Source organism: Cavia porcellus, unplaced genomic scaffold (genome assembly GCF_034190915.1).
Source record: "Cavia porcellus strain 051 isolate PalLab524CR breed Dunkin Hartley unplaced genomic scaffold, mCavPor4.1 scaffold_16, whole genome shotgun sequence".
Classification (NCBI taxonomy): domain Eukaryota; kingdom Metazoa; phylum Chordata; class Mammalia; order Rodentia; family Caviidae; genus Cavia; species Cavia porcellus.
In genome coordinates this window covers 41,589,631-41,615,847 of record NW_026947499.1, presented here as the reverse complement: position 1 = coordinate 41,615,847, position 26,217 = coordinate 41,589,631, and the positions used below count along the sequence as shown (strand labels likewise).

General features: G+C 51.2%; 1 protein-coding gene across 1 annotated transcript in view; it reads left to right on the top strand.

Moving 5' to 3' along the window:
• The window catches only part of LOC106025279 (uncharacterized), a 133,521-nt gene that overhangs the window by 44,254 nt on the left and 63,050 nt on the right, over positions 1 to 26,217 (top strand). The window contains exons 15-28 of the mRNA XM_063226542.1: positions 440 to 564; positions 2,471 to 2,656; positions 7,583 to 7,738; positions 8,329 to 8,513; positions 9,384 to 9,569; positions 10,392 to 10,483; positions 12,389 to 12,552; positions 14,316 to 14,475; positions 14,676 to 14,755; positions 18,342 to 18,528; positions 19,378 to 19,533; positions 19,768 to 19,901; positions 20,992 to 21,150; positions 23,768 to 23,948. Of these exons, the coding sequence (XP_063082612.1) occupies positions 440 to 564; positions 2,471 to 2,656; positions 7,583 to 7,738; positions 8,329 to 8,513; positions 9,384 to 9,569; positions 10,392 to 10,483; positions 12,389 to 12,552; positions 14,316 to 14,475; positions 14,676 to 14,755; positions 18,342 to 18,528; positions 19,378 to 19,533; positions 19,768 to 19,901; positions 20,992 to 21,150; positions 23,768 to 23,948 (2,151 nt within the window). The remainder of the gene's footprint in view (positions 1 to 439; positions 565 to 2,470; positions 2,657 to 7,582; positions 7,739 to 8,328; positions 8,514 to 9,383; positions 9,570 to 10,391; positions 10,484 to 12,388; positions 12,553 to 14,315; positions 14,476 to 14,675; positions 14,756 to 18,341; positions 18,529 to 19,377; positions 19,534 to 19,767; positions 19,902 to 20,991; positions 21,151 to 23,767; positions 23,949 to 26,217) is intronic.

Below are 26,217 nucleotides of genomic sequence, written 5' to 3'. Positions count from 1 at the left end.
GTTCTCCCGGAAGTCACTTACACTGATTTTAAAAAGGAAACTCGCTCTCATGCTATCGTGGGGGAGCAGGTGATTGGGAAAGGAGATGGAGCGCTGGCGAGAGGCTTCTGTGAGGTTCTCCTGCGCCCTGCTGCCCTGTGCAGGCTGGGGGTTTGGAGAGCAGTCTTTCCCTGCCTGTGTCACAATTCAATGGAGCATCAAAGGGGAGTCGTTGCAGCAGAGGCCCCTCACCCCACTGCCACACTGGGGAGTGGGGGAAGGTGCTCTGATGCATCTTCTCTGCCTTCAGCAGTGTGGCCCTCTGTCCTGACTTGTCTCTGCTCTCTATGAGGCTCTAGGCTCTTTCCCCTCCTGGCCTGCGGATGCACTGTGGGTCTGGTCTGTCCAGTCTGTCCCGGGCCCTCGATGGTCTGCACCACTCATTCCCCACTTTCTCCAGCGTCCGGCAGCCTGGGAGCCACCCTGGAGAGGACCCTGCTCTTCTCTCCCGCCTCCTTCCTTCCCCGATCCGCCACAGTGAACCTGACCGTGCATGCCTTGGGCCGGGCCTTCAGCCTCCTGGAGGTAAGAGGGAGTCGCTGTGGTTTTTGCAGGACCTGCCCTGGACTTGGAGCTAGAAATGATCCCGTCTGTCTATCTGTCCATCCATCCTTTGCCTGCATTGTGCTAACCCTGATGGCGTCCACGCCCTCTGCACACATTCCCCATCCACCTCTCTCCATCTATCTAACCCCTCCTCTGGCCCTCTCACCCGTCCATCACTTACCCATCCATGTCCCCTTTTAGGTATGTCACTGTGTACTCTCATTTCTTCCCACCCACACACCCATCCCCACACTCACCTTTCTGTCCCAACTTCTGCCAGTCCATCCATCCACCTAGCCATCCATCCCCATACCTTATCCCCGTCTGTCCACCTGCTCCTCTGCTCCACCTTTCTACCCGCCTACCTGTCCATGTCCATCGTCATTCACCTACCGGTCCACCCTCCATCCGCCCACATTTGTCCTTCTATCTTCCTGCCATCCATTGCATGAACATTGATCCTCTGCCTGACTGAGAGATGGGTACCATGACACACGATGAAGAGGACAGAGGCAGTCCTTGCTGTTCACATCCTGCAGGGAGGCAGATGGTGGTGAGCCAGCCCAGGGTGAGGCTGCGGCAAGGCTGGCGCCACAGGGAGGCGAAGCCTGTGCTGGACCCGATACTGAGCCGGCACCGCCGTGCAGAGGCAGAGCCTTCGGGCCAGGGGACCAGTCAGTGCCTAGCTCCACAGAAGGGCAAGGGGTGGCATTTCAAGGGATAGATGGGGAGAGAGGAGGGCGGTGAGTCAGGCAGAGCGGGAGTGGTAGCCTGGAAGGGCCTTCGGACAGGGAGGAGAGGATGTGATTTGAGCCCTGGCTGTCATGTGGGAAATGGATTCTGGGGGTGACAGTGGAAGTTGGGGTATCTTTGAGGGGTCGTTTTCGGTAAGTGGACTGTCCTATGGCCCTCTGTCTTCTGGCCCTGCATCCCTGGAATCTGAGAGAGGTGCTCCACACTGTCCCAGCGTCACCTAACGACAGGGCACAGGACCCGGTGAACACAGAGGCAGGTGGTGGGTGCAGCCCCCCAGGTTTCTCCCTGTCTGCTGCCAGGCTTGTCTGCCTTGGAGGGAGAAAAGGAGGCAGATGGGTGTATGCGTGGAAGGAGAAGAAGGATGGATAGAATAAAGGAAGAAAAGATGAGCCAAGCACCTGTAATCCCAGCATTTTAGGAGGCTGAAGCAGGAGCATTACAAATTCAAGCCCAAGCTGGGCAATTTGGCAACTTAGTGAGATCCTGTCTCCGAACAAACACACAAACAGGAGTGGGGATGTAGTGTAGGGCACAGGCACAGGGTTCAATCACCAGCACCACACACAAAAATAGATGGAAGGTGAATGAACAGGGTTATAGGTGGATGGATGGGAGGATGAAAAGATGGAGGAGCAGCGAGGGGATGGAGGGCAGACGGGAAGAAGGAGGGACAGGAGGAGACATTCATCCAGTTTTGAGGATCAGCCGGGCTAGGTCTTGAGGGTACCTCATGAATGAGCTATGAGCCCTGCTGTCATGGAGGACCCCATAAGGAGCCCCACGGGTCTTAGCACCTGCTCTCACCTGCTCGCAACCTTGTGCTGGAAGCCCCGGTGGAGGAGACAGCCAATGGGGGCAGGAAGGGAACGATGGGGTGTGGGGAAGGGGTGATCAGTGCAGGGCCCCAGAAGCGGTGGCATTTGAACTGGGCTGGAAGGACAGGTGGGAATGCTTGCTATGTGCCACAGACCAAGCAGATACAGAGCCTGATGGATTTCCCCAGGTGGCACCCTGTTGCCCAGATTGCCCTGTGCAAGGCTTCGGAACCCCTTGGTCCAGTCCAGGGCTGCAGCTCTTGGTCACCATGGGACTGAGTTGCTCCTCCCTGAGCCCTGACCTCCCTTCCCAGCTGGGGCTTCGACTGGAGCACGCAGAGGAAATTGTGGACAGGCTATTCTTTGGTCCAAAGTCACACTGGGGACAGGAAGAGAAGAGAAAGGCCCAGCCAGACAAGCCTCGAAGCCCAGAGCCAGGGCCAGCCATCCCTGAGTGTCCAGGAGAAAGATCCAGAAAGATGAGAGACCTGCAACAAAAGGTAAGAGATGTGGCCACTGCCGCCCCCTCGACCACACATAGCGAAGCCCTGCCCGGCGACAGTCTTAGGCTGGCTCAGGATTTCAGAATGGAGCCTCACGTGCCAGTCAGCTCTGGTTCTGCCTCCTTTAGGGAGCAGCGCTGCTGCTGGTCTCATGTGAACAGGCAGCTGCTGGCCAGCCTCCTTTCAAACTATCACCTACGTTTAAGAAGTCCCCAAGTCCTCAGAAGACAGACAGATGCCTACTCCGCACACCTGGGTGATCAGCTGTTACCTGTATCACTTTCCTAGTTAGCGCCTGTCTCTGACGGAGGGAACCACAATCCCGGACTAGCAGTGCTTTTCAAAACCCAGCTGTGTTCAGCTATACACAGCACATCTGGAAGGTGGAGAAGTTTGGACACACATGTCCCTCTGTGAAACATCCCCTGACACAGCTAGTGGACTGTTCACCGCACCCACAGCACCTCCTCCTCCTCCTGGCGCTCTTTCCCCTGCCCTGTCCCTGCCCCGGGAGTTCCTGGGAGGTCTTGTACCTCTGGAGATTGGGTTGCCTTTTCTAGAATGTTACAGAAATTGGATTATGTAACATGTGCCACCACTGGGAATGAGCCCAAGCCTTTAGCTGAGCTACATCCCCAGCATTTCATCGCTCTCCTTTCATTTTATTTATGTTGTTTTGTTTTGCTATTTTGTGGCAGGGTCTTGCTAAGTCCTTGAGTTACTCAGGCTGGGCTCTGACTTGCAATCCTTCTGTCTCAGCCCCTCAGTGCTGGGATTATAGGGAATGTGCTTTTTGTTCTGCTAAAGGATGTAATTTTTTTGCTTATGCTGTTTCATTTATAGTTATTTTGAAATTCATCAGTTTTGTTGGGAGTGCTAATAGTGTATTTCTTTGTATTGCTGAACAATACTCCTTTGTTGGAATGTATCATAATCTAGCTATTCAGTAGTTGAGGATAAATAGCTTTTCATTTGAATTATTCCCAGTGTTTGGCTATTAAAATGAAAGCCACTATGAACATTTGTGTACAAATCTCTTGCATAAATATGTAAGAGTGGCTGGCCATATGGTTATGTGTGTGTTGAGATTTTCAGAAGCTGCCAAATTGTTTTTCAAAGTGATTGTGCTAGTTGGCATTCCCACCATCGTTGTATGAAGGTTTGTTTTTCTGTCCTTGCCAGCACTTCATATGGTTAGACTTTTTTTTTTTTCTTTTTTTGAGAGAGTGTCTTGGTGTGTAGCCTAGGTTGGCCTCAAACTCACTGTGATTCTTCTGCCTGAGGCTCCCGGTTCTGGGATTACAGGTGTGTGCCAGCACGCCTGGTTTAGACTTTAGCTTGGGCCATTCTGATGCCATGTGGTAGCGTTTTGTGGCTCAGTCTTCACTTCCCTAATGATTTTTTTTTTTTTTGTCTTTTTCATTTTTATCGGTACCGGGGATTGAACTCACGACCGCCTGCTTGCAAGGCAGGTGCCGTGGGCTGGTAAGAAGAACAAAGCATTCTTTCAAGGACTGGGAGCCGGAGGATGAGGAAACCAGTTTCACCTGGGGAGGAGAAAAGTTTTACTACTGCTATGACATGGCTTTAGAGCTCCTTATTGCCCTCAGGGGAGCTTACCCAGCCCTGTGAGCACTATAGGATGACTAGCTTTCATTCAGGCTCCAGCGGTGACCAGGAGAGAGTGGGAATTTCCTCCTTTGGCCCTCTGAGTCCGATGGGAAGGGGGAGGTTAGCTTTGGATGTCTCCTATATTCAGTTTATGATCTGTGGTCCTGATGCTTTGCTAGACACATCAGTTTGGAGATTTTGTCTCCTAGCCTGAGATGGACTTTTTTGTGAAGAGTGGAGGTTGTTAGTTTTGATAATGTTCATTCATTTTTTTTTAATGGAGAGTGTTTTGTGCTGTGATTTGGAAATCTTGGCCTAATGTCATGTCGTGGCGACCCCTAAAAAAACCCAGGCTGCAGGCTCTGGGCAGCTCTCGTCCCTGGGTACTCTGCCCTCCAAGGTCCCGCCACTGCAGTGCCCCCAGCCTGCAGCGCTGTAGTCAGGGAGCGCCCTGCTCAGCGCCTTTCCCATTCCCTGCTCACAGCTTGCCCTCAGGGAGCCCCTGCTCGCTGATCTCCCGTCTCTCTGGCCACCATCTCCGGAAGCAGGGTTAAGCCTGCCCCGGGACCCTCGGTCTCCTGTATGTGGAGGGCAAATCTGCCTCCTGTCATCCGCTTTCACTGGCCGTGGAAACGCACTCAGGTCCTCCTTGAGCTTTCTGTAAACGAAGGCTTCACGTTGTGCCCCTTTCATAAAGGTGACATCAGTGGAACTAATCTGAAACGTACAGTTCAGGGGCGTTTGGCACATTCTGCCTTGTGCCACCATCACCTCTGTTTAGTTCCTGAGCATTTCCTCACCCTAAAGGAGACCCCCCTAGCTCCGAGAGCCACTGCTCTCCATAACCGGCTTCCACCAGCCCTGGCAACCCCACACTACTTTCTGTCTGTGGATATGCCTGTTCCTGGATAGCTTCATAGAAATGGAATCACGTGCCTGGCTTTATTCATTTAGCATCATGTTTCTGAGGTCCGTCCACGTTGTAGCACTAGTCAGCTCCTTTTCAAAGCTACATCATATTCCACCGTGTGAGTATTGCACACTTGTCCTCTCGTACGCTGATGGACATTCGGGTCATCTCTACCATTGGCTCTTGGATATGAGCCACCTATGTCCTCTTTTCTGGTGTCTGACTTTGCTTAGGTTAGTGAGATTCCTCTATGCAGTAGTACATCCTTATAGTCTGATGGTTCTCCTCGCCGCACAGGATCCCATTGTGTGACCGCACAGCGGTTCCCTTATTCGTTCTGTTTCCATGCGCTTTTGCATGGTTTCCAGTGTCCGGCCGGCACCAGCAGTGCCCTGGGGGCGCTTCTTTGGCCAGTGTGCCACAGTCACATCCTGGATGGAGCAGCCGACTGCAGGCTGTGTGCATCTTTGGTCCTTTTCAGTTCCCAGGGCTGCTTATTTCCTTTTTCACGTCAGGGCTAGTTACACAGAAGAGGGGCTTTCAGTGTGTCACACGTGTACCTGAGCGAAACACACCGTGATCACATCCGCCCCTTTCTTCCCACTCTAAGTCCCTTCCTCCTGCCTGCCTGACTCCATTCTACTTTCATCTCTGCTTTTTCTTACTGTTTCTCTCCTCTCTTCTCCATTTCTGTCTGTCTGTCTCTCTCACATGAGAGAGAAAACAAGATGTCAAAATATACGGTCAGTATTTAAACTGAAAAATGTATTACAGTAGAAGTCACATTGCCACTAATCCCCCTCAGAAAACTCCCCTTGCTTCAGACCCATCTGTCCGTCACTCTTGTTACTTTTGAAGCAGCTGGAAATCCTCTTTTGTGTCTTTTCATGGCTGCCTCAGGATCCTGGACTGATTAAAAATGTTGATAGCAGTTAAAAATGTTCCTGCAAACTACACAACTTCATTCTTCTTTACACCTGCATACTACTCCAGCGTGAGTATCACCACATTTTCTTTATCCATTCACCTGTTGGTAGGCACCTAGGTCTGCTTCCGTATCTTGCTATTGTGAATTGTGCGATAAACGGGCATGTGGGGTCCCCACATCTGCTGGCTTTGATTCCTAAGGGTGTGCTTCATGCTGCAGCTGTATCCGTGGTAGCTATGTTGGCAGATTCTGAGGAACCTCCATACTGGCTGTACTAATCACATTCACGCCAGCAGTGAAGAGGGTTCCTTTCCCCCTCATCCCCACCAACTTTTGCTGTTTACTATATTCTTGCTGATAGCCACTCCGACTGGGTAAGATGCAATCCACTTTACAGTTCCCTGACGGCCAAAGGTGAAAAACGTTTTTTCAAATAATCGTTGGCTATCTGTACTTCTTTTGAGAAGTGTCGTTCAGTTTGTTTTCCCACTTCTTGATAGGGATTATTTTTTAGTTCTTTGTATATCCTGAATATTAATCCTCTGTTGGAAAAGTAACAGGCAAAGACCTTCTCCCAGTCTGGAGGCTGTCTTTTCTCTCTGTTGGTTGTTTCCTTTGAAGTGCAGAGTTTTTTTTTTTTGTCTTTTTTATCAGTACTGGGGATCAAACTCACAACTGCCTGCTTGTGAGGCAGGTGCTTATGCCGCTGAGCTAAACCTCCAGCCCCTGTGCAGAGCTTTTTAATTCGACATCATCCCATTTGTCAATTCGTGCCGTTATTTCCCTGAGCTGTTGATGAATGGCAGCAGCTCTGTCCTCAGTGTTGCGGGGGGACGGTGGGTGGCACACACACCTCAGCCAGGGGTGGCAGCTGCTGCCTGGCCCTGGTCACTTCCCTGCCTTTGCTGTTAGAGTGGAGTGAGTGGACAGACCAATATTTCCCTTTTTCACAGAAGCCAGACATCTGGCTTTGATATTAAATCTTCCCCCAGTTTTTAAATATTAGAAATAATTCCATTTGTAAAAGGATGCACTTTGCATGAAAAAGTAATGAAGACTAAGAAATTGTACAGAACAGAGAGGAGACAGTCTTCCTGACAGGTAGTGCAATCCAATCAGATCTGGAGTTCAGTCGTAGTGCTGCGCCAGCAGGGGCCTCTTATTCTGCCCCACGTCACCCTGCAATGTCAGCTGTTAACAGAGAGTGACAAGGGAGGGGTTTGTGGGAGCCCTTCTCACTCTTGTCTCATCTTTTCTATAAATGTAATGTTTTTCAGAATTAAACATCTTCCACACCACACACACACACACACACACACACACACACGCTGCTGTAGGCAGGCCTGTGCAAGGACCTAGATTGTTCCGTCCCCACACATCCCTGACCTTTCTGTGTGGCTGTCCACTCTCCCAAAGACCAGACTCTTTGTCCCTGCTGCCCCCAACCCTGTTCTTGGTCCGGGTTTACCCTCAGGTGGCCCGGAGGCGTGAGGCACGGCGGGGGCTGCGCTGTGAGCTCAGCATGAAGGTGTTTGGGCACGAGCTGAGCTTTGTGGACTGCAGCGCACTGGAGGACCATGTGGGGCACTGGCCCCTGAACCTGGCCGAGCTCGCTGGCAGGCTCCTCAAGGTAACCCCCAACCTGTCCTTTACCTCCCTCTTCTTCTACATGTCCCCTCCTGCCCACTTTGCTTCCTCTGACTGCCTGAGTTCAAATCTCCATATTACCTAATAGCTCCTTGGGCTTTTTATTTACTTGTCATGGCCTTGATTTTTACATCTGTGAAATGGGGATGTTTATTCTTTTTTGCAGTTCTGGGAATGTTGTCCAAGGCCTTCTGCATACTAGACAAATATTCTACCACTAAGCTATGTCCCCAGCCCTGATATGGGGAAAGTAAATAAGAATCACAGCATCCACATGTCCTTGAGGGGGTTGTCATGGCTTCCAAGCACAGAGGGAGCCCAGAGGCATATACACCATGTGGGGGACAATGGAGTGCCTCTTTGTGCATTCACACGTCTCCCTGAGGCTGGGCCTCTTTTCCTAAGCTGACTGTCTGGGATCCCACCCCAGCTCTACTCACTCTAGCTGTGTGGCCTTAGCAGGCCATTTGCATCCAGGACCTCAGTATCCCCATCTGCAAACTGGGGTGATGTGTACTCCAAAGATAAGTGAGGCCTGAGTGTGTGGTGATCATTTTGGTTCTCTGGCAACAGGGACAGGAGATGCGGGTGACCCGGAGGCTGAGCCTGGTGGCCGGGGAGCTCATCTTTCCCACCATGTCGGGTCTCCCTGCCCGACTGACCTTCAACACCTCTGCTGCCCTCAGTCTCCGGGTGCGAGGATCCACCGACTTCCAGCAGCACTGGAACTTCTCTGTGACCAGCTCCATCAGGCCCAGGTAGCAGCTCCTTGGAGCTGGGGCAGACAGGACAGGGACTGCAGAGTCTTGGGGGTCCTGGGGGTGCTGACATCTGCACGGGCCAGGCGGGATCCCTACTCTGCAGGCAGCCCATCACACTATTGATTTTTGTGCCAAAATACCATGAGGAGATGCTAGGTTCTCCTGAGGGCCCATGTCATAGGTAGAAAAGACTGAGGCTCAGTGAGGTGAAGTCATTTGCACAGGGCTGCATAACCCCTGCAGGCCTGGCTTTTGGTCTGTTGCCTAGCTGACCTCTCCCGTCCACCCCTCTTCAGCCTCCAGGGGGAGGGAGGAGCCACGCCTGTCCACTGAACCCAGACGGCCACCTAGCAAGGCGGCACTTCCTTATTCCTATTGTGAGTGAGAGAACTGAGGCTCAAAACAAGAGGCCACAGGCCTGGGGGGGCCCACAGTGTGAAAACATGAGCAGAATTTGTATGACGTTCATTCGAGTCTGTAGCCCTTCACGGCTTTGTTGGGGATTTGTGCCATCACCCAGCCACACCGTCCTTGGGATCTGGAGCCTGACAATCTGCACATGTACATTGGATGTGCTTCGCCATGAACCTTAGAGCACTAGATCTGGGTTTGAACCCAGACAACCTGGGTTCCAGCATCTCAGCTGTCTCCAGTATCCGCCACAGACAAGCAGGAAGCCCTCTAGAGGGGCCTCCGTTCCCTCATCAGTAAGATGGACACTGGTGAGGACCAGGAAGCACTGGACGGTGCATGTGGTCAGTGGTGGACATGGAGCGCTGCCCAGTTCCACACGCAGCACAGGAGGACCGGGGTGGCGCCTGGCTGGTGCTGCCTGAGCCTCAGAGCAGCCTGTGCCTCCCTCACCAGTGTCCTGCTCCGGGTCTCAGCCCAGATGGGCACAGGAGGTGCCCTGGGGCAGGCTGGGCTGCAGTGGGTGACCAGCGTGCATGCTGCTGCCGGCCTGGATGGTGGGATCGAGGTGAGGAGGGGTCAAAACCTCAAGGTGCATCTGAACGTGCCCAAGGAAGAGGAGCTGGAGCTGCTGGGGTTCAGGTGGGTGGAGCTCTGAGAGGTGAGGGGTTCACTGTGGATGGAGCTCCAGTGACCCAGCATATGAGCGTGCTCATGGGCACCTCTGTGCATGAGCCTCTATCTGAGGGTGATCATGTGGGTGAGAATGCGTGTGTGTATTTAACACTCATGTGAGTGTGAGTGGGGTGTTCCTGTGTCCACGAGAGTGTCAGTGTCCATGAACACGTACGCTGGCGAGTATTGCAGGTGTGGGTGTTGTAAAGGTGAGCTTGTGTGCACAAGGGTGGTATGTCTGTGAAGGAGGTATGGGGTGCCAAGGGTGGGGCATGGATCTCATACTCCTCAGCACTTTTCTGGGGTCTCTCTGGATCAGCTCATTCCCCCCAGATTTCAGAGGGAGCAGAATGAACTGAACTCCCACTCACATCCTTACCCTCAGGGTTCTTCTCCATAGTAGCTGGGGGCCTTTACAATGTAAGTCAAGCCACCTGCTCTGCTGTTTAAAGCCTCCCACTTGCCTTCAGATGACCCAACTCCCTTCCACCACAGGGCATTTGCACTTGCGGCTCCCTGGGACCACAGTGCTGGCTCCTCCTCAGCCTTTGGGGCTCTGCTCAGAGGCTACCTCTGAAGATAGTCTCACCCCAGGGAGGGGAGATGGGACCTATTCCCAAGACAGATTTTCCCCTGCCATCTGGGGGTCCTTGCCTTCTGCTGAGATGTTTCTGGAGGGTGTCCCTGAGACTTCGAACTGCTTACAGCCTGATCGTGCCCAGGCAAGGTGTCATTTGTCCAGTAAGGGAAAAAGAGTGACTGCTCAGGGCTGCCCTCTTTCCCCACCAGCTCCGAGGTGTATCTCGTCACCAGCAATGGCACAAGGAGCCTCAGTCACAGACACAACCCCTCCAAGGCCAGATTCTGCACAAGCAGGGAAGGTAGGCAGCTGGGCGTCCAGGACATCAGTCCAAGAAGGGGCCCCCAGGTGGAGGGTCTGATGCCAGCTCCCAATTTGGAAGTGCTCTCTACTGCAGCCTGTCCTTCAGGGCCTCTGCTGCAACAGCTCACCAGAGGGAACACTGGAGTCACTCTTCAGAGCTTATGCACAGAGGTGCCATTGCATTATTACTTACAAGAGCCAAAACAGAACATGACTCAAGTACCTAACAGTGGGCTAAATAGCTGCTTTAGATGAGTCTGTGAATGTAGGGTGGGTTCTTATATTTTTAAATGGTTGAAAAAGAATCGGAAGAGTGTTTCATAATTGAAGATTTTGTGAAATTCAGATTTCAGCCTCCAGAAATAGTCTTACTGGAACACAGCCATGCCCACTCGTCTGCAAATTGGGTGGGGTGTTCAGCAGTAGCAAGGGGTCATCGTGACAGAGCATGTGGCCTTGGTCCTGTGCAGAAAGCTTCTGCCTACTCTTGATGTAATTATTGAGATATTGTATAACTTTCAACCCTATTGTGAATGACGTGTTTTGGCCACATGAGAAAACTGTTTAATGGAATCAAGTAGCTGCAACAGAATTTGATGCGATTTTCATATGAGCAAAAAGATACGGAGGAATCTAAGTAGTAGCGGATCTTGCGGTTATTTTTGGAGTAAATGCAGAAGCTACTCAATGAACAGCTGTAATGTTTTCTTGCAGATGATTTTCCTTCTCCCTCCCTCCCCTTATGACATGGGGATGTCTTAGGTGCTTTTCTCTTAGTTGCTGGGATAAAATACTTGACACTGAAAATGAAGGAAGGAAGGGTTTGTTTAGCTCACAGTTTGTGGAGGTTTCAGGCTGTAATCAGCTGGCTCCGAGGCAGGGTGGATGGCACGGGGGCAACAGGTCAAGGCGGCGGAAGACAGCAAAAGCAGCAAGAGCAAAAAGCGAGCAAAAAAGCCTCTTTTCTCCCTATACACAGGCTGTGCACACTATATCTGGAGTCCTCTTGCACAAGATGAGTATGTTTACAAAGTGAGGACCCTGGCTCCCTGCTGAGTTGCTTAAACATCTCAGATTGATACAGTGTATCAACAATTAAAGAGCCTTCTGCATCCTCAGAGCTGCACCCCAGGCCTTTTTATTTCAAGACAGGCTGTCTTAAAATTGTCAGGGCTGACCTTGAACTTTTGATCCTCCTGCCTCAGCCTCCTGAGTAGCTGGGATTATGTAAAATGGAAAACTCAAAGAAACGTCTCAACTTTCTAATTTCCTTCCATGAACATGTGTTTTGTTTTTTTTCATGAACATGTGTTTTATAATCAGGGTGATTAGACCTAAAACTTATTACCAGGGGGTCAGCATGCTTTTGAACAGTTGCTGACTTGTTAATCTTCACAGTTATGCTGAGGCAGGAACTATTTTGGTTCCCAGCTTAAGGTGAGAAATACCAAGATGTTAAGTGGTTTGCCCAGTCACTCAGCTGGGAGGGACAAAGCCCTAATTTGAAGCAGGCAGTCTTAGCACTGAGGTTGTGTTCCACATAGCACTGTCTCATGTTCTTAGAGTCAATACCAGGGGTTCTCAAGTGGGCATTTCTGCCCCAGGACATTTGCTAGTGCCTGATGACATCATCAGTTATCCTAACTGATAGTGGGGGCTACTGGCATTTACAGGAAGAGGCCAGGGATACTACAAACATCCTATAATATACAGGATAGTCCCCACAGAAAAAGATGATCAGTGTAGAGGCTGAGAAAGCACAGTCTACACCGTGCTGCCTTGGGATTGATGTCTACGAAGCTCACAGAGGCAATTCGAGACACACTTTCTCACCGCTGTGAACAGTCAGGCTCATGCTCAGGACCTCTGCCCGTGTCATGCTGGCCCCTGTCTCCCTTTGCAGTGTCCCAGGCCTGTGGCTGGCGGCTATGTGTGGCAGTCGCCTGGCCAGGCCCTGGCCTGCCCTTGCTGCTCCCTGGGCCTGTGTCTGCAGCTGTGACGCTGAGGAAGCAGGACCCCGGGCTTCGGCAGTACCTGCTGGAAGTGGCCTACTCCCTCCACACTCAGGTGGGTCCCAGGGGCCCCTTCCTGCTGCAGCCCAGCCAGGTTGGGAGTCTCCCCCAGTACAGTGCTGGGCCTCACCCATGGGACTTGTGGCTCCACCCTGGGGCTGTCAGATTAGGATGATCCCATTGGAAGCCCTTGTCTGCCCCAGGACCTTCACACATGCTGTTTCTCTAGGGTTCTAGGACTTAGCACCTTGAACTCAACAAGGAGGTTTGTCCTGTCACCATGGGATGCATTGCATACTTGGTTCTTTGCCAGGACTCTGTCTTAGACCATGATATGAGCAATGTCCACCCTCACCTCCCAAGTTGCTCAGCTCCTGGGCCATGAGCAGGGCCTGTTTTTGTCACTGTATCCCAGCACCTGGCCCCAAAGAGGCTCTCAGCAGCTTTATGTCTCACCTCCCAGCTCTGATCTTCTCTTCCTAGCATCCGTCCACCACCAGTAGCTAGGCAGAGCTTCTAGGACCCCAAACAGCTCATGCCCTCCTTTGCCAAGGAACCTCCTGTGACTTGCCTTAACCTGAGAATGGAGAAGCATTGCCCAGCAGCCCCTCATGCCTGAGATCCTCCTCTCTCCTCACCAAGCTCATTGCTGTTCAGATACTGCTGCTCCAGGGCCTTTGCACTGGCTGCTTTCTCTGCCAGGGGCACCGTTCCCCAGGCATCCGAATGTACTGTCAGAGGTGGTTTCCCGTGATCATTTGGTGTAGAACAGTTCCCCGTGGGGTCCCTTTGTCTGCCAACTTGGTCAGCATGGCACCCATCAGCAGTGGTTACAATCAGGTAACCGTGTCCCTGTCTCTCCAATAAGTGGGCTCCGTGGAACATGAATTCATGCTGACTCTCTACCTTGCATGTCACTGTGGGGCTCTGTAACCCCTCTCCAGTGCTGTGTACCTTAGCCGCACCCCGCTGTGTGAGAGGCAGTTTGAGTCTATGGCTGTGCTTCCCTGAGGCACCTGAGCCTGGATTTGGGCTGAGGGGGTTTCTCAAGAACAGGCCCCTGGGGGGGGGGGCAGAGCAGAGCCTGGTCCCCAGGGAGTCCCTGAGCTGGAACCCACAGGCCAGGGAGCTATGAGTTTGACTCCAGGGCTGCAGGGCCGAGTTCTGGAGGTCGCATCAGCCAGGAGTGGCACACAGGGCTGGTTGGAGATTGTCTTAGTCACTTTCCAATCGCTAGGACATAATGCCAGTCACAATTTAAAGGCAAGAGGTTAAATGTGGCTTATGGTTCTTAAAAGATTCAGTCTGTAGCCAGCTGGCTCCAGGCAGAAGAAAGTTGCTCATGCCACGTTGGCCAGGAAACAGAAGGAAGGAGCTGGGCCAAGAATGCCCCCTTCCTGGTCACAGCCCCAGTGGCCGTCTCTTCCGACCAGGCCCCCTCTCCTAATGCCACGTTCAGCTGTGACCTTGTTGGTGGCTGCATCCCTGACCGTGATAGCATCTCCACAATCCGGTCACCTTCCACCACCCTGCCTCTGGGCACATTCTAGATCTAAACCAGACTGGAGCTACCTAGGAACCTCCCAGCTGTGCCTCGGCCATTTACTCGCTGTAGCCATGGTCCTGGGCGGCTCCACAGAGCTCTGCCCACCCGGCTTGCTGCTCAGAGCCCTGAGAAGCTCCGGTGGATTTTTTTTTCTTGCAAGATCAAAAGCTCAAGTTTCTGCAGTGGGGGTGGCAGTCTTCTGTGGGGAAGAGGGGCTACCGCAGGGCAGGGCAGGGGTGGTCTTTGTCTTGAAAAGTCTGCTGTCTTTCCAGAAGGACAGCTGGTTCCCCAAGGAAGCCACTGCCCGCCTCTTCATGGGCACACCCCAGTCGGAGGTGCCCCGGGACGTGGCTGTGGACGTGAGCTACAGCCTGCTGCGGGGGAGGTGCCGCCTCAAGCTGCTCCATCCCAGGAGGAAAATGGAGCTGGATGGTGAGGACACACTCCTTGGTCAATGCCCCCTGACACAGTGCCATACCTTGGCTGGGCCCCTGCAGTGTGCTTGTCCCTGGGTTCCTGATGTCAGGGATGTGAAGGCTCAGGGATCAGGAGACTGTCAGGAGGGTGGCTGCCAAGGCCCAGAGGATCCAGGATGTGGAACCCTGGTCTCTAAGCTCCGGTTTTTCCCATAGGCAAGATAGAGGCTCTGGGGAGCAGCCGTGCGGGGCACCTGGAGCTGGTGGTGGATGACAGAGACGTGTACTACATCAAGGTTTGAGCCGCATCCTGTGCCCATGGCGTCAGCATCTGCCATCCCTGGGTGTTTCCTGCCCGGTGTCCTAGCTTAACAATGGCCACTTCCTCTGGACCTTTACTAATTCTTCCTTTTCTTTTCCTCCCTCTTCCCATCCTTCCTCCTCTCCTCCCTTCCCTCCTTCCTTCTGGGGCTGGAACCCAGGCCCTAGCACGTACAAACAAGCTGTCTACCACTGTGCTGCACCCCCAGGCCTCAGTCTTACCCTGCTGCCACAAGTCACGTTTGTTAGTGCTTGTTACCCAGAGGAAGACAGGAAATGGCTCAACTCCCACCACTCGTGTAAAAATATTAATTAATTAAATATTAATTAACACAAGGTTTAAAAATTCAGAGTAGAGAAAGATTTTTCCACATCTCTTGAAGAGAAGTACTGGACTACTTACCAACAAACTTGTATTTGTTTCTGAAGCTGCAGCAACAAAGTTCCCCAAAGTTGGGGTCTCAGCAGAACGTATTCCCTCATAGTGCTGGGGTCCAGAAGTCCAAAATCAAGATGTGCGCAGACTCAGTACCTTTGGAGGTTTAAAGGGAGAATGTGTTTGTATCCCCGTCCTAGATTCCAGTGGCCTCAGGCATTTCTCCCTCTTTTGGTGACTGTGCCCTAATTTCCCCTTTATATAAGGACCCTAGTCACACTCAGTTAAGGCTGATGGCCTCCTTAACTGGGTCATGGGCAAAGGCCCTGTCTCCAAACAAGGTCGCATTCATAGGCACGAGGGGTGAGGGCATCTTTTGAGGGAACGCAGTTCAGCTCCCAGAACTGTGCCTTTGCAAAACCTTTTAGGTTAGGATTTTTGTTTCCTTGATGATACCAGAGTTCAACACAGGGCCTTCTGTGTGCCAGACAGCTGGTTTACCACTGAGCTACATCCCCAGGCTTTGTGTTTTTGAATACGAAAGGATCACATCCCATTTTGTGTTTGCTCCTCGCTTTTACACTATACTCAAAAATATATCGTGGCAAACTTTTATACCAGCATACGCTGGCGCAATTCAGACTTAATTTGTTTTAAAAAATGGATAAGATACTTAAACAGTTCAGAGTTAGAAAGATACAAAAGTTTGTAGCCAAGCAACCAATACAGTAGCTGCCAGCTCTTGATTGTTTAAATGTAAATTACTTCAAATGAGAGAGCGTTAAAAATTGGCTCCTCGGTTGCACTTAGCCACCAGGACCAGGGGTTCTGGTGAGTCCTCTTAGATTCTCCCCACAATCAGCACGTGGGACAGGTATATTCCAGACCACTTTTCTGTTAACAATTAAGTGCCCCCTGCATGGTTTGAGGGTGACGCTCGATCCTGCTTGGACAGGCGTGCCTCCTCTAGGGTCCTCTCCGGTGTGTGTTCTCAGCAGTGGGATTCCTGGGTCAAAGCCTGCAAAGACTTTTGCCAGGTGCCTCTCAGGGACCTGGTGCAGCCATATGGAGGGGTGTTGAAGCTGTGTGTGTGTGTAAGTTTTGTGTGTACCCTGTCCTGGGGGCTTGAGTCCCGTTCTCAAACGTGTGTGACTCCAGAAAGGATGAGAACAGCCACTCTAGACTCACCCAGGCTGAGCATGAGCTCCGGCGCCTGTGGTGGTGAATCTTGACTCTGCCTCAGTTTCCAGTGTCTTCTCACAGACTCCTGAGTCCGAGGATCTGGAGCCAGGGCAGGAGTCTGTGAACGTTAAGGCTGTCTCTAGTTTGGCCGTGCATTGTTAGGTGGGAAGCAGCTGGCATCAGGAGAGCCCTGCCCTCTTTCTCTGAGAGCCCCTGCAGCCTGGTGCTGAGACTCACCCAGCCCTTCCAGCATCCCCAGGGGCCTGAGCTTCCAACCACTGTTTGCCAAAAGTGCAAGTGCTAATGGCCTGTACCTTCTGGTAGTTTCTGGTCTCCCCAGGGAGCTGTTTGCAGCTGGGAAATGAGAATTTGCTTTTGCAGAAATTGTGGGTGTCACCACTTCAGATCATCACAAAGGCATTTACAGCTGGGCTATGGAACTTTCCCAGGCCCCCATTCATGCCTTTGGAAACCTCATTGGAGGAAACCGAGGTAGACACACACATGTGTGAATACTCAGGTAAACACTGTGTCAGCTGCTGAGAAGCACGAGACCCTGGGTGGGCCCTGGTTGCCTCTAAGGAAAAGGACAGGAAGGCCGAGGAATGGAACTGAAGTCCATTTTTTCAGTGTCTATGCAGTGACCACTTATCAAGTATGTTTGATGCGCTCACCACTGAGAGACATCTCACTGCTGCAAAGACACATCTCCTTGTGCAGTTCACTTGTTCAGAGAGGGAAATGACAAGGAAAATAAGCAAACAGCACTGTGTTAAATATGGGGGACAAAAGAGCTGCGGAAAAAGGAACCGTGGAGTTGAGTTGAGGATCTGGAGTCTTCTGAGAGCAGGGCTCTAGGGCTGGCTTCAGTTTTAAGCAGGCTAACAGTGAGCCATCCTGAGACTGCATTTAGAGACAAGGACAGCATTGTGGAGAAAGCAGTGTGGTGATCTGGTGACAGCATTCCAGGTGAGGACACAGGCCCTGGGGTGTGCAGAGGCCCTGGGTGGGAATGTGTCTAGAGCGTTAGAAGCACAGCATGAAGTCCTGTGTGGCTGGAGGAGAACAGAAGAGGGGACACGGGGAGATGGGGGATAGGCTGGCCTTAGTGCAGAATAACCTGAAGACAGTAGTTTGCATCTATTTTTAAAGGACAAAGGTAACAATAAGATTTATGCAAAAGAGAGGGGTCAGATCACAAGAGAAAGGACTGTGTAGGAACAGAGGGTATTACTCTGACACTGGGTATTTTTGTTTGTTTATTGTGGCACTGGGGATTGAGCCCAGGAGCTTTGCACTGACCTAGACCTTTTTAATTTTTCATTTTGAGATAAGGTCTTGATAAGTTGTCCTAGATGGGCTTGAAATTATGATCATTCTGCCTCCGCCTCCCAGAGTGCTGGATCACCCACCTCTGCTTTCACACTTTTGATGTCTTTTGGATAAACTGATCAGGAGGCGGCAGCAGCCAGGTCTGTGGGGCTGGTCTTCAGTAGGCAGGGCCGTCTCTGCTGGGATGAGCTCTCCAGGAACCTCACATGCAGCCCTGGGCAGGGGTGGCACCCTGGGCCCCAGGTGGGACCCTGTCATACTTTGACCTGGTCTGCACCACTGATCTGCAGAGGAGGCACAGCCTTGCTGGCCTTGGCAGGCTTAGGTTTTCCTATGGATGAGACAGCATGCCATGGTCGTGTGTGTTCATAAGGGGTTGGGGTGGGAGCCAGGAGCAGGATGTGGGGACATGGGCTCATGACATGCAGGCCTGAGGCTGGGGTGGCAGGTGGGGGCAGAAGCAGTCAGATTGTGGATGTGCTGTGCAGGACAAGGTTGGGATGTGTGTGACTTTGTGACTCAGGCTGCTTATTTGGACAACAGGGAATTTTAAAATGTGAGAGAGGACCAGAGTGGAAGTCATGGGCTAAGCCACATCTCCTGTCTTCTCTCTGGTCCAGTTTGTGTGACCAGGCCAAGCCTGGCCCCTGGTGACACTGGGGCCTTTACAGGGCAGGAGTGACCTGTGGCCAGCAGTGGGTCATGAGGCCCAGCAGCTCGAGGCCCAGCTGGAGGTGAAGCTGGTGACAGCAGGAAACCCTGTGGTCCTCATGGGGAACCTCACGTGGCAGGGGGACAGCAAGCTGGCCTTCTCAGCATCTCTGCGTCAGGCTCTGAGTGACCCGGCCTATGTGACAGGTAGGGAGTGGGCCCCTTCTCAGTGGCCAGGAGCCATCCCCACCCTGGAGCCCTCAGGATTCACATCCTGTGTCTGCCTAGTGCCCCTCCAACCTGCCATTCCCCCCAGGACCTGAGAGGCAGCGGCAGCTTAGGGACCATTAAGATTCTGACCTACAGGAGGAAGATACTGGGCATTTGGACCTGAAGATCCAGGGTGCAGTTTGAACACAGCCTGCCTGGGCCCTGGAGCTGGGGTCGGGGCAGTGGCTGTGGCTCTGCTCCTCATGTAGTGGTCTGGAAGATTCCAGGGGAAGCCAGGGCTGGGCTGGGGGCGCTTGGAGCAGTGGCCATGGACCAGTGGGTGCGGCTGTGTCTGGGATCCTAAGAGCCAGCGAGGCTGGAGCTGCGTGTCCTGGCTGCCCAGCACTGCCGTAGAAGCAAAAGCTGCAGAAAGGGAAATTAGCCAGGTCTGGTGGCCAACACTCATCATCCTAGCTCTCTGGGAGGCAGAAGTAGGATCATAAGTTCAAGCCCAGTCCTATTTCAAAATTTAAAAAAACTTAAAAGATTTTAAAAGTATGGGAATGGAGTTTAGTGTGAAGACCCTTGGTTCAATCTCCTGCACTCAAAAACAGTGCAATTTGGGGGACCTCGTGATGTGTCATCATTTCCTTTGGCTTCTGTCCCATGCGTTTGGTTTTAATCTGCTTTGGGTTGGGGCCCACAAATGGACATTGCTTTGTCTACCACCTGTTGTCACCAGGGAGGTAGATGTCCTCCCAGGTGGTTCCCGTGGCCCCTCCTTACCTGTGGCTGGGGTATCATCCTGAGGGTCATGCCACCCATGCCGCCCTGCTGTCCCCACAGGGCAGCTGGAGAAGAAGGTGGAGGCCGGGCTGCGGGTGGCTGTCTTGGGTGCTGAGCTCCTGCTGCCAGGACTGGTGGCATTGCGTGTTCTGGGCCTGCTACAGCAGCAGGGTCACCACTGGAGCAGCTCACTTCGGATCAAGTACAGCCTGCTGGGTAAGATGCTGTGTCCAGCTGGGACGGGGGTGGGGTCTGCACCCATTGGACCCTGCCTGTTAAATATGAGTGTGTGTTGGGAGACTCTGACCTGGCCCTTGAAGCCTCCGTGGCAGGGTCCAGTGCTGAGACATGAGGCAGTACTGAGCTGGGGGTTAGGCGGGCAGGTCCCCTCTCCTTGTGGCCCAGTGGCAACTGCCGAGCAGAGGTCAAGGTACCGCGCTGGCCACACAGGTCTGGGGAAGCAGCCAGCACACGAGTGTGGCACCAGCCAGAAGCTGCGGGCCGGGAGTGGCACAGAGGGCGACCGCGAGTTTGAGCTGGACCACGAGTTCCACTGCACCCAGGTCCCCACCTTCAGCCACAAGGTGGGTGTGCAGGCCACACGGGACTCGGGGAGGGGTGCCAGGTTGGGGAGGGTGTCCGAATGCTCTGCGCTAGTCCCTCTGGGAGAGGCATTTGCTCCCAGTCACATAGCTATGTGGGAACACACGGGGTGGGCACTTCAGCCTCTGCCTCCAGCAGTGCGGTTGGTCATTATAAACCCCATTCATGTGCCCACCCGGGAGAGACTGTAGAGAAAGTGACACCTGGATTCTGGCATCGTGTTGCTGGGCAGAAACGGAGTATGAGAGAAAAGTCTGATCATGGGAAACTTAATTGCCATGAATGGTAAAACAAAACAAAACAAAACAAAAAACTGATTTGGGTTCAGCAGCGCAGAAACCTTCTTTGGAATTAAGTATCATTGAAACTGAAAATTAAAATATAAAGCACTGCTGTTCGCATGGACATGTGCTCCAGCAGAGGCACAAGTGCAAAGGGCCTGGGGTCAGAGTGGGGATGGAGTGATTAGGGAATCACCAGACTACCAGAGTGGCCTGAAGGGTGAATAAAAGGGAGAGCTGTGTTGTTGCTGTTGTTGTTGTTGTGGATTTACTTGTTTAAGGTTTGTTCCTTCTCAACTGTAATGTGTATGGGGTTGGGAACTTGCCTTCTTCCCTGTCCATTCTTCCCAGGTACACCCAGTCTCTACTTAGTGCTCAGGAAAAATGTGTTCAGTGATCACAGTCTGGAGAAGGCAGCAGAATCCAAGCTCTGCCCAGGGAGCAGGGTCCTGGCCGCCCTGGGAGATACAGAGCGTGCAGCTTAGGGTTTGTATGAAGCAAATTAGGTGTCTCTTCTCCAGGATGACTGGCAGGGGCACTGACTCTTAATTCGATAGCAAGTGAGGCACTTTCCTCGGTCCCTCAATCTAAGGGGGTGCTACAAATTCAGCAGTCAAGGTGAATCTTGGTCTCATGTCAAGTTTACAATCACTGTCAATGTAAAACCTCCCAACTTCCTACAGAAGTGTCTCCCCAGAGAAGCAAGCTGACCTCCCTGGATTGGTGGCCTGTGAGGGCCTAGGGCTGAGTGGGCAGAGCCTCCTGGGGCTCACTGCTGGGGTGTCCCCAGGTCCGGCTCCAACACCAGGAGAGCCGGGGTGGGCTGCGCTCGGAGCTGGAGGTGAGCTACGGGAGGCGGTGGAGGGAGAGCGGCAACCAGAAGCGCGTGCACATCGGCCAGACCTTCCGCAAGCACTGGGGGCCTGCGCTCAGCAGCTCCTTCCTGGAGGTGAGCGGGCTGCGGGGGGGCGGGGGCTGTGTTCCCCCAGTGTGGACACTGGGTCAGGGAGCCCACGCACCGCTCCCACTCTGACTGCAGGCTTAGAGGTGTCCCTGGGAGGTAGAGGCAGGATCAGTGCTAGGACTGACTCCCCCAAGGGCCCGGACAGGCCGGCTTCCCCCTGTGCTTGGGGATTTGCTGGAGGGTTCTTTCCGGTACTCAGGATGGTTGGTTGAGGGTTCTCTCAGACACATAATTTGGTGTATTTACTTTTAAATCAGTTTTAAATTTAAATTTTAAAATTGTGGCTATATACATTATATATATATATATAATCTACTATTTGAGCCTTTTGTTTGTCTTTTGTTTGTTTGTTCTTTTGGTACTGGGAATTAAACCTTGGACCTTTGCACTGAGCTACATCCCCAGTCCTCTTTAGGGACAGGGTCTCACTATGTCACTAAACTGCCTGGGTTGGGTTTGAATTGGTGATTCTCCTGCTTAATCCTCCCAGAGAGCCGAGATTACAGGAATGCTCTGTGCCCGGCTCCTTTGGAACCATTTTTAATTGTGTATTTCAGCAGCAGTAAGACAGTCACATTACTTCTGTGAATTGCTTTTTTTTTTTTTGTATTGTTTGTTATCTAAACAAATATTTGCTTTTTTATTTTGATCAGTAGCAAGGCTCTACATACCTGCAGGATCTGTATCATGCTACTACTCTAAAATATGATTATTTCTTTTATTTGCTTGGAGTTTTTGTTTTCCTTTGTTTTATTTTAGACAGGGTCTCACTATGTATTTCAGGCTGGCCTTGAACTCACTGTGTAGCCTAGGCTGGCCTCCAACTCATGGCGATTGTTCTGGCTCAGCCTCCCAAGTGCTGGGATTGCAGGCTTGTGCCACTATGTCCTGCTGGTAATATCTTATTTTTGGAAAATATCTGGCCTCGGTGTCTTAGTGATGGGATTAGGGACCTGTGCCCGTGTTTATTGTTTCTGAAGTGTGAGCTTTATCCCCTAGCTGGCAGTGAGTGGAGGTGGAAGGGCAGAGGGGCAATGCCAGCCATGCCACTGGGCCTCTGCTTGGTTTGCTTTATCATTTAGCCCCTGGGAGGTGCTCATTATGAATCTTTGCTTTAAAAATGAGTAATTGGGTAAAAGGACTTGTTCAAGGTCTCTTTGCAGCCTGTTCGTGTCAGCATGGGATTGAATTTCCAGTCCACCTCCCTGCAAACCCCGTATTCTTTACTTTGTGGCTGGACCTGGCTGTGCTAGATTAGTTTATCATAAAATAATCAATTGAGTGACCCCTCAAGAGGAGAGAACACTTGCCCCTTCACACCCTGAGTTCAGTGTTATTCTGAAATCAAAACCAGACAAAGCCGTGTCCAAAAGGCAGACTATAGACTCTTAGGATACAGATGCAAAACTCAAGAAAATCTTATCAAATCAAATTCTACACCTCAGCCACCTTCCTTTTTTGACCGCACTCCATCTCTAAACCACATAGTCAGCTAGAACTACTCCCGGAACTCATCCATTGATGATTGTAGCACCCCTGGAGGGCTTTCCAAAAGCCCTCCCTAATTCTGAACACCAGACTTGGGGGAGGAGACATTTGAGATACACTAACATTCTGCTGCTGGTCTCAAAAGCCTCTTGTTTCTTTATGCAAAATGCATACGACCTATCTCTAAGAATTGCCAGTTGTAGTTCAATCTCCATACCAAAAAAAAAAAAAGAGAACATTTAACACTTCCCACATAGGGTAAATACTCCCATTCCACAAGGGAGGACAAGAAGATAGAAAGGAACTGGACCAATGCAAGATTGAAACCCAGCATGGCAAACGTTAAATCCTGTAATTCTGCGTCCTGCACTCAGGGCATGTGGTAGGAGAGGCGAGCTCCAAAGATCTTGGGCAGCCTTGCCAACTATGGCACTGCCAGTTGCAGCCCAGCCTCTGTCTTGGCCTGGTCCTCTCACTGCCTGTTGCTTTCTTCCACGTTCCTGGTGTCTCCAATTTCTTGGGGTCTCCACTGTACCTTTGGCTCACAGCTGTATGCAGTGCCCTTTCAGGAGCACACTGTCTGGCCCTTCCTTTAAAATCTGGGTGGAAGCTTCTTTGAACCTGTAATTCCTGCATTCTGCATGCCTGCAAAACCAGTACCACATGAATGACACCAAAGTATGCCGCCAGCATGAGCAGTAGCCTGGCACCCTTGGGTCTGTAGCCGTAGCAGCCTCTGAATGCTTGGATGGGCTGAGTAGGGTGGAATTAATCTGGGGTAACCAATTCCCTAGAGGCTCTTCTATAGCAGGGGGATTAGGTGGGAGGACTTGCTTAATTTCTGAACTTCCCAAGCTTGGCTCAACCTTGCCATCTTCCTGCTTCAGCCTACTAGAGTATTGGGATTATAGGCGTGCACCACTAAGCTTTCATTAGCTTTCCCATCTGGTTAGAGGGTGAAGAGCGTGTGGAAGAGCAGCAGGAGCCACACTGCAGTGGTGGGCTGGGGTGTATCCTTAGCCAGCCAGCTGCGCCTGGCTGGGAGAGAGCCAGCGGAATGCCTGAGGCCCAGAGCTGCACAGTCCATGGCTTCCCGGGTGTGGCCCTTCTCCAGTTTGTGCTGCAGGTACCCGAGAAGCAGGTGGATTGCCGTGCACAGCTGCACAGCTCGAGCCTGAGCTGGCCGCACAGGGAGGGCAGCACCCACCTGAAGGTGCAGCGCAGCGGGTGGCCGCCCCTTGTGGCTGGTCTGCGGTGGAAGGACACATCCCAGGCCACCCTGTGGAGATGGGAAGGTGAGTGTCAGCTGCGGGGCCTCCTCGATCATTGGTTCATGTTTATTACCTACAGATCTATACTCAGGCTGTGTCCCCCACGTGGGACACCTTTTTTATGTGCAGGGATAATACAAAACTCAGACCTCGTGCGTGTCTCACAACACTGGGAATTACACCCTAATTTCTTACCCTCGCTAACTGAGCTCACATCACTGGGCCTTGCTTCCTTCTCCAGCCGTATCTCACCTCATTCTCCCATTAACTATTATTTTTCAGCTCCTCAGACCTCTTTTATGTTCCCCAAACATACTTCAGGCTCTTTGTGCTTGCCGTTCCTTTCCCCTAAAAAATTATTTTTCACTTCTGAAAATGTGTTTACTGTAGTTTACTCTAAAATCAACTTTAATTCAAACCATCCAAAATGTAAAAGTGAATGAGTCTGTTCACGTTGGGTTAATGTTACTTAGGGGCTAATTATATTATATCTGTTAATGTATGTACGTAAGATGCATTTTTAAAAAGTAAAGTTTATATGAAAAATTATCCTCTGCCTCCCAGCTTCATATCCCAAACCTTGCTGACCACGGCAACCACTGTACATTCTTTCATGTGTCTCTTCAGTTATATGTTTTAAAGTAATATAATGAGGCTATTATTTCTTGACTTTTCTGTTTTAGGCATTCCCTGTAGATGTCTTAGCAGAAAGGATTGGGAATTCAGCTCTTACCCTTGTCATCTAGCTGTTTACCTCTATCTTCTTGAAAGCATTGCATCCTGTTAACATTAATATTTCAAAATTGTTAGCATTCAATATGGATATAAAAGGACTCTATCCTGCGTGGCTGAGGCATATGGAATAGTGCAGTATAACTTTTTGGTTTTCCTGGAGTTATAATTGCCTTTCCCCCTTCTGTGTTTGATTGTTTTTCCATTTTCCTCCTACTAATGTTTCCCAGAATTTTTAGCAACATTGCAAAACTCTTCTCCAGATGATCAAACACAGATGGCTTATCAGCTTCAATCACTTGTGATAGTTTCTTCAAAGACTCTTTCCAGAGCTTCTGGGGCCCCTTCACCACCATCCTGGGCGGGCATTCCCTTCCCTTCTCTGAATCACAGAGGAGACCCTATATTTTGTGCCCTTGTTATCTGCTTTCATTGTTTACTCTTTCGTTCTGATGAAGCACATCTTCCAGTCGCTTCCAGAGGGCATACGGTTTCCAACGGCTGCTGGAAAACGATCGCAAATTGAAAGTCTTAGAAAAACAAGAAGTGATTCTATGACAGTCCCAGTGTTTAAAATACTGAAGCCAAAGCGTCATCGGGCCATCTTTCCTCTGAGGCCCAGTGGAACTTTCCTTGCCACTGGGTGCGGTAATGTGCACCTGTAATCTCAGCGCCCAGGAGGCTGACGTAGGAGGACTGCCTTGAGTTCAAGGTCAGCCTGGGCCACATAAGTGAATTCAAGGCCAGCCTGAAATGCATAGCAAGACCCTGTCTCCAAAAACAAAACAACAGACGCACACACAAACAACTTTTCCTGCCTCTTCATGGCTTTTAGAAGTGACTGTCGGTGTTTGGTGTTCTTGGTTTGAAGCTGTGTCTGCAATCTCTTTGTGTTGTCTCATGTCATCCTTCAGGTGTTTCTGGTCCAGTTTTCCTTCTGCTTAGAAAGACAGCAGTTATAGCGATTTAAGGGCCCGTCTTACTCTAGTATGAGTTTGTTTTAAATAATTATGTTTGCAGTGACTATAACCAAGTAAAGCCGCATTTGGAAATATTAGTTTAGGATTATTGAGGGTGGGATTCAACTCATAGTAGGCTGTAAACATTTCGAGACCTTGACTGTTTAACATGTTTTTATTCTGCCCGAGTATTTGACTGGGTAAAGAAATCAAGACTGGAAATAATTTTCCCTTGGGATTTTGAAGTCATTGATTGCTGCTTGCTTCAAATTAGTTGAGAAATCTGAAGCTACTTATGACCCATCATTCTTGTGTGGGTCCTGTCTTAGATGTTTCAGGAGTTTCTGTTTATTCTTGGTGTCATTAAATTTCATTGCCGCGGGCCCCTTAGCACAGGACTTTGCGCTGTGGAAGTGCCTCCCTTCTGGCAGTTTTCCTGTACAGTCTCTTTGTTGATTTCCTCACTTCTGTGTTCTGTAACTTGTGTCAGTTCCCAGAAACGGAGCCCGTAGTTTTCTTTCCTTCCTCTCTTTTGTTCTCTTTCTTTGTCCTTTTGTTCTGTCTCACTTCCTCAGCTCCTATGGATATCTTTCATTTGCCTC